Source organism: Lemur catta, chromosome 15 (genome assembly GCF_020740605.2).
Source record: "Lemur catta isolate mLemCat1 chromosome 15, mLemCat1.pri, whole genome shotgun sequence".
NCBI classification, from domain to species: Eukaryota; Metazoa; Chordata; class Mammalia; order Primates; family Lemuridae; genus Lemur; species Lemur catta.
This window is the reverse complement of record NC_059142.1, coordinates 37,829,934-37,842,671: the sequence shown is the minus strand read 5'-3', so window position 1 is coordinate 37,842,671 and position 12,738 is coordinate 37,829,934. Positions and strand designations below refer to the sequence as shown.

The 12,738-nt window shown below is 50.6% G+C and overlaps 1 protein-coding gene across 2 annotated transcripts; it reads right to left on the bottom strand.

Annotated features, from left to right (window-relative positions):
- Positions 1–1,731: 1,731 nt before the first annotated feature.
- Positions 1,732–12,350, bottom strand: GSDMA (gasdermin A). 2 transcript variants are annotated; one of them, XM_045526402.1, is made up of 12 exons: positions 12,263–12,350; positions 10,571–10,787; positions 10,203–10,383; positions 7,466–7,631; positions 6,574–6,670; positions 6,026–6,073; positions 5,596–5,622; positions 5,101–5,121; positions 4,312–4,466; positions 3,744–3,858; positions 2,771–2,844; positions 1,732–2,292 (listed from the first exon to the last, which is right to left on the bottom strand). In XM_045526402.1, exons 2-12 carry the CDS (start codon positions 10,782–10,784, stop codon positions 2,050–2,052), a joined length of 1,341 nt encoding a protein of 446 aa, XP_045382358.1. In that variant the 5' UTR covers positions 10,785–10,787; positions 12,263–12,350; the 3' UTR covers positions 1,732–2,049. The 2 variants fall into 2 exon arrangements, with proteins under 2 accessions (XP_045382358.1, XP_045382359.1); XM_045526403.1 differs by lacking the exon at positions 12,263–12,350 and adding an exon at positions 10,970–11,224.
- Between the last annotated feature and the right edge of the window lie 388 nt (positions 12,351–12,738).

The following is a 12,738-nucleotide window of genomic DNA, read 5'->3' as shown; positions in this document are numbered from 1 at the left end:
AGAGGGGTCCATCCTACATACGGCCCAGGGCTAGCCCCTCTCTGGGCTGCGGTGTTTTGTGAGGGTTGGGGAAAGAGGGTGGAAGCCCGTTGAGGGGGCCTTTGTACATCCAGGCAGACACTGTTGTGAAATGGGGAACAGAATCATGGTGTACCTAAGGGGAAGGAAATTGGACCGGAAACCCTGCCCACTTATTTTTCAAAGGACTCCCCCACTGATTCTCTGCAGTGTAGGTGAAGCCAGGAGGTGAATACAGCTCCCAGTTTATGAAGACACAAAACAAAAACTCTCTCCCTATCTTGCAACGTTCGTCTCTCCCATAAATGGAGGTCCTGGGTTTTATACCTTTGATGGACTGTACGAGACAATCTAGCCCTGTTGTAAGGACCTAGAGGGCAGGGAATATGTTTTGACCATATCCTCCTTTTTGTATAAATGATATCCTATATATTCTTTATGTATATATGATATCCTACATATCTTTTGTATTCCCCTTTTCATATGATTGCAGCAAATAGTTCTTTGCATTACACAGCTACTTTCTAAATGGAAAGATGTGTGCTCCAGTTTTAGGGAACATGCCTTGACAAATTCCTCCTTAACTGTCCTCTTACACCCTCCTCCCCTCCCTCCCCCCCAGCTGTGGGATGGATAACAGGACTTTTGAATCATCACTGGAATAAACTCACTAGAGCTTCTTCATAACACTGTATCTGTAACTGAAGGTGGGCGAGAATAGTAAGGAAGAAAACAGACGAGATTTATTGTTTATCCTTAACAATCAAAGAAGTTACTCTTCTGGATGGTTAGCATGTTAGCTCACCTCTCTATTAAGTTTACATCACAAGGAAAAAACAATGAAGTCAGCAGATAACAATCGAGTACGTCCATGAGCAATGCAGTGAGGCTTTGGAAGATGCCCAGGGTGGGGGAGGATGGATTTGCACAAAGCCTTTGGCAGTTGGTCATGAATTCTTGGTGAATGAGGGAACCAGCTTGGGCAGGGGGTGGCTAAGAAGGAGGAGAGTCTGACTCCTGGGGCCAAAAGCCTTAGAGAAATTATGCCACCCATAAAACTACTTTAAAAGAGATTGATGCAGGATGTTCAAACCCAGCTTTAGGCGGAGGAGGTTGATATAAACACAGCTGTTTGATGAGATTGCAATATACATATTAGCCCGTCCATATGCTAAGCCTACTCGTACTACTTCCTCCCACAACCACCCTGAATTTCAACAGAGAAAGGTGAAAGAAGATAATACCACGATTTATTTTTAAAAGGTTTGGGTCAGTCTTATTCTTGGGGCTCTCTCTCTTTTTTTTTTTGGAAGACCCATCTGCATTTTCTATTCAACAGTACTTGAAAGTTGTCTTATTTTTGTTTTGGGTTTCTACCACATATCTGTAGATCTTTCCCTCAACCCAGCACTAGAGGACCCCCAAATGCTCGTCTTTGAAGACAAGCTGCTTTGATGATCTTCTCACTTCAGAATCTAGATCCCACATTCTGCACCTTCACAGTTCTCTGAGCATCTTCCAGCTCACCTGAGGGCAGAAGAGGGTAATGTTTATGTACATATGATCTATATGTAGTATGATGATGATAATTTCTTTTTCTGGCACAAATTAAGAATTTCCTCATGATAAATTCTTTAAACAAAAATACCAAAAGACACCTCATCCTAAGATTGACATATTATTTTTCATTAATTTCAGTGAAGCTTGCTTTTTGGAAGTACAAGTAGGAGAGATTAGGACAGAAAGTTAATTAATTTATTTGTCCAGTTTTGCTGAAATGGCTCATAGGTTTAAAAGTTTGAGTGCTTCTACTTCCAGAGGATTTAAGCAGATGGGCTTAGTGGGTTGCAGGGCTGGAGGGACAGGGAGAGATACATGGTTGAGTAGGTGGAAATTGGTTATCATTGGTGACCAGCTAGGATTTCAGTCATCCTCAGTCTGATGGCTCTGAAATGCCCTTGGGTGTTAAGGACACAGCACGATGAGGTTGGGAAGATATTTGGGAAGCATGAGGCAGGTGGAAAAGGCAAGTTAGGAAGCCTTGGTCAGCAGCTGAAGGAGGGAGAGGCTAGCGTAAAGGGCGCAGAGGCGAGGGAGGGTGTCTGGGTCCCATGTGTACTGGGGGCCCGATCTCTGCACTTCCAGGCCACTCAGTCCCACTAGGGCCTCTGTGAGGGTCAGTTCTTCTTCCCCGAGGGAGGAGAGCAGCTCTGGTTGCAGAGGGAAAACACTCTCTTTATCCTGGAGGAAATTCTGTTCCATTGTGCTCTCCACCTAGAAGGAACCAAAGCAGCATGAAAAGAAAGAACTGGAAAACTCTCTTCCTGTATCCTAACTCATAAATAAATCACACCAAGGCTACAGTTCTCTGATTATAACCCCTTACTTTACCTTACATTACAACTCCATCTGGATCTTTTGATATCTTTATATAGTGAACAGCACATTTGTTTTAGCCCCATTTTACAGGGGAATAAATTGAGATAGACACATTAAAAATTTTGCTCACATTATTTGGCTAGGAATAAGCAAAGCCAAAATTTTCTGTCTCATCTCCCAAGATCAGGATGATAAACCCAGATCCCAGAAATTTAGCCTTCTACCTCTTGCATGGAGAGAAAGAGGTGTGCATGAGCTCCTGGGAAAGGATAGGAGCCCTCTCGAACCATTCTATCATTAAGCGACATCTGCATCTTTCCACTGGCTGTACCTACTCTAAAACTCTCCCAGCATCTGCCTTTTTTTTTCTTACCAGCTTTAGCTGCACAGGTAGGATCTTCTTCTCCATGGATTTTACCAGAAGTTTCTGTTGGGCTTCACTTAGCTCTGGAGAAAAAAGAAAAGCAGAAATAGAGATGAGTGTTGCTGGTGCAGAGTGGACTACAGATTCCAAATAGTGCACTTCCAGAATTTCAGCATTCATACATTCATTCATGGTTGAAAGCCTGCTCTATGCCAGGCACTTTTGCCGAGTGTTAAGTGAAAATCGTACTCCCTTCACTCAAGAAACTTGCAGCCTGGTGGTGAAGACAAAGTAATGTGTAATTACAATGCAGGTGTTAAGGGAGCTGGAGCTGAGAGGTCTACTTTGGTCATGGAGTTGTATATTTCAGTTAACATCTGAAGGAACAGAGTTTTTCCAAGAGGGGGGATGTTTCATGCAGAGGGAGGAAGAGAATTTAGGGGCAAGATCAGAAGATGTTACCCCCAGAAATTAAAGCTAATGGGTATCAATATAGACAGGATGAACTTAGCTATATGCAGAAGTTTCTTTGGTTTTTTTTTTTTTTTTTACTTTTTTTTTTAGAGACAGGATCTCACTCTGTCACCCAGGCTGAAGTGCAGGGGTGCAAACATAGCTCGCTGTAACTTCAAACTCCTGACCTCAAGCGATCCTCCTGCCTTGGCCTCCCAAAGTGCTGGGATTACAGGTGAGAGCCACCGTGCAGCCTTATGAAGAAGTTTTAAATATGTGGCTGATAAAACTAGGGTTATTTTTGAATCTCTATTAGCAGACTAGGCTGTCTTCTCAGACCATCCAAGGTGACCAAGTGAATTCTAAGGCATGAAACCAATTTTTAAAAATGTAAATATAAACTACTTAACTATGGTATATTTTGTCTGTCATTCACTCATCCATTTATTCATGCATTTGGGAACTCATTCAAGTCATTCATTCCTATCACTGAAAAGGTCTATAAATGAAGACCTTATTCCCCACTTGCCTGTTAGTGCTCCCAGGAAATAGAGGATGGCACCCATAGCCTCCTTTGATGGCAGGACGTCTTTTGGGAGTGCCTCCAGCGTCACTTCATGTCCCTTGCCTAGAGCCCCTTCAAGCTGTGGGGAAAGATAGGCGACTATTGAAGATAACATGGGTAAAGGGCCCAACTTGGTGCCTGGCACATAACAATCCCTTGTCACATGTCAACTCTCTCCCAGTTCCCCGTTTCTTTTTCAAGGTATCAAGATCTGAAAAGTATTGGACTGGAAAGGGAAAGTTCCAGCCCCTTCCAGCAGAGGGCCCTTCTGGCCTGCCGCCTGTCCTCTGTCCATCAGAGGGACCATGTGCCTTGGAGGAATCTGCACTGTTTGCCCTTTTCCAGGGGACAGAGGGAGCAGCAGTGGCCGGGCAGCCTGAAGGCACTTGGCCAGCCTTGGGGAAGGTACCCCCTACTGACTCCCCTGGCCACTGACCACCTTCTGCCACTGTCAGATCCCCCCACCAACTGCAATACCCCACCCCCAAACCTGTCTTCTCCCACATCTCCCATCCTTCCACTGGGACCTCACCTCAAGCTCAAGGTCTTGTAGTTCCTTTTTCTTCCCTAGAAGTTTGTGGAGGGAGCTGAGCAGGGAGCTTTGCCCCACCCGGCTCAGCTTGTCCACTTCTTGGGTCTCTCTCTGAACCTCTTCTTTTAGAGTCTTGAAGCCTTCGTGTACGTCCCCTATGGGGACAGTGAATGTGACGCACGGTACTCCATCCAGCACCCTCCCCGTCCAGTAAGCATCCTCCCTGCAGGGCTCATTCACTCTCTGCCCTCCTCAGGTCCACGCACCCTGCCCCCAGCTGGAGCCTGGCCTCTTTCTTCACCAAGGAACGAGGTTATGAGGATATCCACTAGCCCTTACCTGAGGGTTGGGACCAGGACCTATAGTATCATCTAACCCAACAGTTAACCTTCCCTGAGACCCCAGGCCTCATCCCGTAGCGGTACACAATTGACTTTGCGTTCGCTAAGATGTCAGCTAAAAGTTGAGAAAGAAGGTCTATTTCTTCTTCTCATGAGTTAGTTTGACAAAGAATGACTCTGGTGACTGAGTGAGGGCCAGGATGGGGCTGTTCCAGAAAGCAGTGCATGTATATTCAGGGATGTGGGTGGACCAGGGAGAGCTCGAACCTTAGCCTGGCTCAATGGGGGCCTGGCATCCTAAGAACACGTCTGGCCTGCTTTGGAGAGAGTGGCTTCCCAGAAGTGGCTCCAATCCCTGGGACCCAGGACTCAGACCTTCCCTTCCCTTCACTCCACCTCCTGCCACCTTCATGCCAAAGTCTTGGGAGAAACTCACAAAATTCCTTACCAACATCAGATGCCTGGATAACTGAGAAAATAACAAAGAAACAAAAACGAGTAAGAATGTAATCTTTCAGAGTGGCAGCCATACCCAGGGGATGAGACACCAAGGAGGATGAGGAAATATGTCTTGTCTGTCTCCTGGGAGCTCCCAGCTATCTTAAGGATACTCTTGCTCCTGACATCACTGTGACTCAGTGGTTCCAGCCCTGGTTGCTGGGTGGCAGAGTTGCAGGTGTGTATGTGTAGCAGGTGACAGCTACTGAGGCCTTTGGTGACAAAGGTTGAGGCATCAGACCACCCGGGCATCTCGTCCAAAGACTTTCCCCCTCCACTGCTTTTTCCCAAGCTATTGGAATTTCTGCCATGTTTCAGGGACAATTGTTAGCTGAGACCTGCTCTGCCATCTTCCCTGTCAGTCCCACAGAGAAGGGAAGAAAAAAGATTGGAGTTTTAAAATTCTGAGTCAAGAAAGTTGCAGTGAATGAAAGGAAACACTTACGGATGAACTTCTCCTCTCCTGGCTTTTCTGAAGACAGAAACAATGCACATCTGTCAGCATAAAACCCATTTTTGCCTCTTTATCTAAAGTAGTTGTCAAGGCAGCGTTATCAGCGATCGTTATAAAAACACATGGAGATTATGTCAGCTCATCCGCCCCCGCAATTTGGGAACACTGTCTCCAAGTCTCATTTCTGCTTCCGATTGTACCTCCTGGTCTGTATCTTTCTGTTTTTCTGTCTGTCTTGGGCAGTATTTATGTGCCTCTATCTGTCTTTCCTAAAGTTGAGGAGGGACATTCTTAGGGACTTGGGAAACAAAAACAGGGGCTCCTTGGGGGATTATAGTATGAGTGGAGGGTTTAGGATTTTAGCAGATAGTGTCAGCGTCAGGCAGAAGATGGGGGGGAGTCTATAAGCAATTTCACTCACCCCCGGGAGGGAAGGTTTCCATGTTGTCATTGCAGATGTGCGGAATATCTGTGAGGGGCCAGAGAGGGAGAGCAGGAGGTTGCTTAACAGCTGCTCCACGTTGCCTTCCCAGTCTCAAGCCCAAGGGATCTGAGAAGGGCTAGGACCCTGCCCCCAAACGCCCCCTCTAATTCCCTGCTCAGCCTCCATTGCTGGAAGCAGTCTTTTCTTCCTGTGTAAATTCTCTCCTACGTTAACACTATTTTCTGCCTTGCATTCTAGTACTGGTGTCTGTGTCTCTTTCCTCTTTTTGCCACAGACAAATGAAAGCAGAGGCTGTGCTTGTTCATTTTTGTACCCCCTCCCATCAACAACCACAGTGCCTGGGACCCAGGAGATGCTCAGAACCCAGGAGCCCCTTCACCCCTCTCCCCAGAGCCGTCCCTGTCACTCTGTCTCCGGCAGTTGGACCACCATACAGTACACTCCTTCGCTCATTCTCTGACATTGCCACAAGGGAGGACCTGGATGCCTCCGTATTCATGTGCATAATTCTCGTCTCTGCTTACCCCACTCATCTTTGCCTTTGACTATCAGCTGTCTCACTCGAAAGGCCAGGACGCAGCCCTTGGGGATGGTTACAGCCTCCTTGTGGTTTACAGACCCCTAGGATCAGACAATGAGGATTTGTGAATCCGAGAGATCCTAAGTATGAGACATCGGGAGTGGGGTGGGGACAGGAGCAGGGTCAGAGCAGAGAGCATTTGTGGAGGTAAGAAGTTGGGAACTTCAGTGGTGTCCCCAGTCATCCCTCCAGGGATCTGTATCTCTCTTCCTGGTTCAGACACGATCAGGGAACTGGGCAGACCTGCTCTATCACCTGCCTGTGCATCACCCTGTCCCCCCTTAGGGCTTCCACCCAGGCCCCGACTCATTCTTCCTCTGTGCCCTCTGTCCCATGCTCACTTTGTTCAGGAAGCCTTCCATGACTAGCCCCTACTGCTCGCTCCCAATTCCAAACAATCCCTTGAATATTGATACTCAATAGCTATAGATTTGTAGAGCATTACTTATTTCCATCAAATTTTCCAAACCTGTGTTCTCGGGGCTTTAAACTATGTGTCTCCTCCATAAGGCTGAGAACTTCCTGGGAGCAAGGATGCCTTCTCTTCAGCCTGGGAGCACCATGGGGGAAAACTCATGAGTTTGAGTTTCTCTTTTTCTAAAAGTTTCCTGTGGCATCTGGCACAGGGATCTGCCTACACTGGGCACCCCTGACCAGAGAGGGGATTGTGTCTGGCCAGCAGGGGGAAGGAGCGTGTCCTTTCAGTGTCCTCTGTGGGCACCGGTCGTGCAGAACCAACGAAGCCTCTGACAAGGGGCTGAATGTAAACGCGCGCGCGCGTATGTGTGTCTGTGTGTCTGTGTGTGTGTGTGTGTCTGTGTGTGTTTGAGCCAAACCTGTAGCCCCAGGGGGGCAAAGAAGGGCAGGGAGAAGCAGCCCTCTGCCTTGCCGGCTCTCTCCAGGGTGACCTCCTGCACCGTCTCCACCACCTCCATCACCACGTACAGGTTCTCTCCCTGATCTCGCATCTCCTTCAGGAACGGGTGATCGGCCACCAGCTTCCTGAGACAGGAGGACATGAGGGAACCGTTCAGAGCTTTCCCTGCCTGGGCCATGCGCTACTCCTTTCTTCTGTCGTTCCTAGGAACTAGACACTGTGGTGGCGGGGAAGGGCTGAGGACTCTGGGGTAAGACTGAGGTTGACGCCCAGACCTCCTGCTCACTGGCAGGGCGGCTTCCCTGAGTCCTAGTCGCCCCATCTGCAAAATGAAGACAATGGCGCCCACCTCCAGGGCTGCTGGGAGATAAACTGGGAAGTGCTCTGGTGACCCTCCTGCCTGGAACAGGGCTCACGGGTGTGTCCTTCTCCCCTTTTCCTTCTGTCCAGGGGCAGATTCTCCTCCCTTTCCTCCCCGTTCATCTCTTCTGGGATCCTTTTTCTCCATCTCTTATCCTCTGGCACCATTAACACGGGTTCCTCCTCTCTACTTGCTCCTGTATGTAAACATGTCCCTGATCCTAACAAATTCACTCCTTTTTTCCCCTGATATGTAAAGAGCTTAGAAAATTCACTTTCTTTGATCTTGCTACTCTCTCAAATTACCACCCTGTTTCTTTCCTGCACTTAGTTGGCAAAGATCTCAGAAGATATGCCCACGCCTACTGTCTACTTCCTCACTGCTCACTCCTGAATTCTCTATCATTTGCCTTCTGTTAGCACTCCTCAGCTGAAATCACAATGACCTCTGACCCGTCAAACTCAATGACCTTCCCTAACTCTGCAGTGCTCGACCCTGTTGTCCAAACCCTCCATGTGACACGGCTTCTCTTGCCTTCCAATCACACTGTACCACCGTGGCTCTATCCCATCTTCCTGATGCTAAATCTTATTCATTCTGTCTGCATCTCGTTTTCCAGTTACTTGGTTCCCTCAAATTTTATGTTCTCTAAGATTCTGTTCTCACTCTTCTATTCTCTGAACTCCCTCCAACAGCACCCCCATTTCTACAGCTTTAATCTTACATTGTCACCACCACGTGTGTGTCTTCACCTTGACTTTTCTCCTGAGCTCCAACATCTTATTTCCAACGACCTGGCAACCATCCTCAGCCCGTGTGTCAGCAGAGCCACACACTCAAGGGAACTCACAATCTCTTTCCAAATCTACCTCTGACCTCTCTCTTTCTGTTTGTCACCTGTAATGTCACCTTTAATGTCCTGTAATGAATGCCACCACCTGAGTCAGATCTCAGTGTCATCTTTGACAAAACCGCCCCCCTCATCCTGCGATCGGCCACCACGCCCAGTCCATTCGATTGCCGTTTGCAATAGACTTTGACTCCGATCCCTTCATCCCTACGGCTGCTCCCCAGCTCGAGTCCTCAGCTTGCCTCACTGACGACGGTGGGACAGTGTCTTGCCTGGCCTGCTTGCTTCACAGCCCTGGATCCATTCCTCTATCTGACACTTCCTCCATCTGGCCAGATGAGTCATGAGACACAGCAGAGCTTTGTCAGGGTCTCCCTGGTGCCTCTAGAGTGGTTCAATATCCCTGACCTGGCACCTGGCACACCTGTCACCTGGGCCCACTCAACATCTCCCTCTTTCCACTCATACCTCTTCTGCTCCCCACAAACTGGCTGTACATGGTCCTTACTTGTTTTGAGATTTCTCACCCGTGTGCCTTGGTAATACCTGTCTTCCAGCCCTGCATGTCCAATTTCTGCTCATGTTTCAAGGTCTAGGTTATAAGCTGCCACCTCTGTGAGGTCTTTGCTTATTTCCCCAGCCAGAAGTCCCTCTGACCAGCCACAAGACTTAACAGAACCATTCCTGTGGCTCTTACCACTTCTTGCCTTGGATTATAATTACAGTTGTAGGTTTGGTTTGTTTTTTTCACACTCCTGGATCCCAAAGTTCTTGGACAAAGGTGTACTAGGTGCACCCCAGCATGTAGTAGGGTGCTTTGCTATGTAATAGAGCTCTATAAATGCTTACTGGGTGACTTCCCAAGTCCTAGCCTTTCCTTCCTGCCTCCCCAGTTCTCACCTCCTTCTTTCAACTACTACTTAACTACTTAACAGTCAGTTTCCCGTCAAGCCAAACATCCGCGGTGCCCAGCATCAACGTGGCACCTGCCACACCCTTCACGCTGTGAGGCAGCATTCCCAAGGGCGTGCCTGGTGTGTGGACGGGGCCGGGGGAGGCTTCATTTATGGGAGCAGAACACTGTGTTCAGGCCTCAGCAGGGCACAGTGAAGACCCACCCCTCCCCTTTCCCAGTCTTAGAGTTGGAAGGAAACTCAGAGATTGTCATCCAACCTCATATTTTGCAGAAAAGATGAAGTGACATTTCCAAAGTCACACAGCAAGCTAATGTGAACATCCTCCTCCCTGTGCATGTGTGGTAGTTGAAGGTGGTCCTGGAGGCCGTGGGAGGACTGGGAGGAGTGGTTAGGGCAGGGCCTGGATGCACCCATAGGGCAGAAGGGTCCCCTTCAAGAGCCCCCCTGTAGTGACTACCTTGGTGAAGGCCAGTGTGAAGGCCCCACCTTTCAACTCAGGGCCCAAAGCGCCCTTTCCATGCACTGGCCTGCCCCCTCCCGGTCACCTCTCAGCCCTGTCCCCTCTTACCTCTCCCCCTGCAAGGTCTCCAGGGCCTTGGGAGCCACGCTGAGTGTCTGGACTTCCAGGGTGCTGTTCTGGGACAGCCCTGCGGTCCCCCTCACCTTCACTGTCTTTGGCACATCCACCTCGCCCTCCACTCGGGCGTCCAGCATATTCTTAAAGCCAAAGCTCCCAGTGTCTCTTGGATCTGTGGGAGGAAGAGGAGGGAGGAGCTGGGCTGAGGGGTATTGCTTCCCCCCGGCCTTCTCAGCTCCTAAAAAGGGCTTTGGCTTAGATGATTCCCACCCGCGTCTGGGCAGAGGGGGCTTTGGGGTCCTCCTTGTGGGCCCCCATCCCTCAGCATCCCTCTACCCACCCCCATGCCCGGGGGTGACCTGAAGGGGAGCTGCCGGGCTCCAGCACGTCCAGGAGGGTGTAGTCAGTGCGGACATAGCGGGCCCCCCAGAACAGCGTGCTCTTCCTCTTCCTCAGCACCAGGCAGAAGGGGTGGAAGCGCTTAAAGTCAATGAGGCTGTCAAGTGGTGTCAGGTCCCCTCGAGGGTTTAGTTGCCTGGCCAGGGCCCGGGTGACATTTTCAAACATGGTCATCGTCTGTGTGGGGGGTGGGAAGACAGGAGAGAATCAAGGTGGCTGCCGAGGTGACCAGGACCCGGTGAGGCCCCTGCAGGGAGGGCTCACTGGCTCTGGGGCAGGGACAGCTCTCAAAGGTGCCTGGATCCCCCAGTGTCAGAGCTGGAAAGAAACAAAGGCGTCTTCATTTTACGATGAACAACCTGGTGCTTGAGAGCTCAAACGGCTGCCGGAAGTCACACAGCTGGCCAGAGACGCCAGTCCGCCCCTGTCTTTGTTGAGGGCTCTTTTGTCACTCCACACTCATTTTCTCCACAGACGCAGAGCCCGGCTGGGGCATTTCATCAGCAGTGGAAGTAAAGCTTCCCGTCATGCCAGAGAATAGTGACAGCCAGGACCTGGGGACACCAGGGAAGGGAAGCAGCCACCATGGGTGCCAAGGGCCTGGGAGGCAGAGCTGTTCACCTGGCCCAGTTGTCGTTTCTTCAGATGGGGGACACGTCCTTGCACTCTGTGCTTCCACTGTGCCACCTCCCGGCTCACGGGTATGATGGGCCCATCTCCCTCCAGGCAGCAGCCCTAGATCCAGGGGTTCTGACAGTCTTCACCTTCTCTCCCTCTGCTTGCAGTACTCCCTTTCCAATCTAAAGAATCCCTCGCCATCCTTTGAGACTCAATTCAGGTCACCTCCTTGTGACCTCTTCTCTCACTCCTTCAGGCAGCTGGTGACTCCACCTGTGTCCCCAAAGCACTTTGTGCATCCGCTTCTGAAACACCTGCACTTCATACTGTTATGCCCTGCTCACCTGACTCTCTCGCCTCCTTGACGGAGACTTCTCAGAGGGCAGGAAATGGGTCTTAGTCACCTCCACAGCATCAGCACCAAGCACCGTGCCTGGCACACAGTTGGAACTTGACAAATGGGTATGGAAGGAAGGAAGGAATGTGGCCCTGGGAGACATATGCCGGCTGGGGTGAGAGGGCACTGGAGAATGTGGGGCCCGTGAGAGCCTGAGGTTCACCACCGTAGGTCCCTGTCTTTGAAGTTCAAGTCTAGGTGCTCTGGCTGGGTGGCCAAGTGGCACACCCAGATTATCCCTGTGGGTGGAAGAGGACACACCAGCTGGCCTGGAAGAGCCTCATCTCCACTGTGGGTACCTCACAGCGGCAGGGAAGCAGGAGGCACAGGCATGGATGGGGCTGGGGCCCTTCGGCCAGCTCCGATGTGATTTTTTCACCCCCTATTCCTGGGAGGGCCAGGATGGGGCAGGACAACCTCCAGGGCCAGCTGGGTGAACCTGGGAAGGGCTCAGGCGACTTCAGTCTCCTTTGCTCCAGAGAGGCTCTCACAGGGCCACCTCTCCCTTCCCTCCCCAAGGCCTATCAGATACCTACCCCACTGGACTCCAGGGGAGCCCCATACCCTCCTAGTCCCACCCACCTCCCTATATCCCCTGAACACCCCCCAGCCTCCTCTGTTGTCATCAAGTTCTTACCAGGGAGAGGGGCTAGGTCCTGTCCAGCAGTTGGGTCTGGGGTGAGGGCCCAGGGCTTGCTTGGTCTGTAGGTTGAGAGAATGACTGTCCCTTGCCAGGACAGGCTGCTTTATGCCTCTGTGGAGGCAGGGATGAAGGCGTCCAGGGACCCCGCCTGCCCCGGTGACCCCGCCTGCCCCAGTGACCCCACCCCCCTCCCACTTCACTTCCGGGAGAACAGCATCAACCTGTTCCATGTGTGCCCTGGTCTCCTGAGGGCTGAGGGGGTGGATGGGGAGCTGCCAAGCAGGTGCCAGCGTGGGTGGGGGGAGCCAGGGCCGAAAGAGAGGTGGCGACTGAAGGTTGGCTCTGGGTGGAGAGGAGAGGAAGGCGGGAACCTTCCAAGGGATGCAGAGAGAGGCAGTGAGAGCCGGTGTGTGTGTGTGTGCACGTGCGTGTGATGAGGGAAGGCATCTCTGTTCTCTCATCTCTTCATG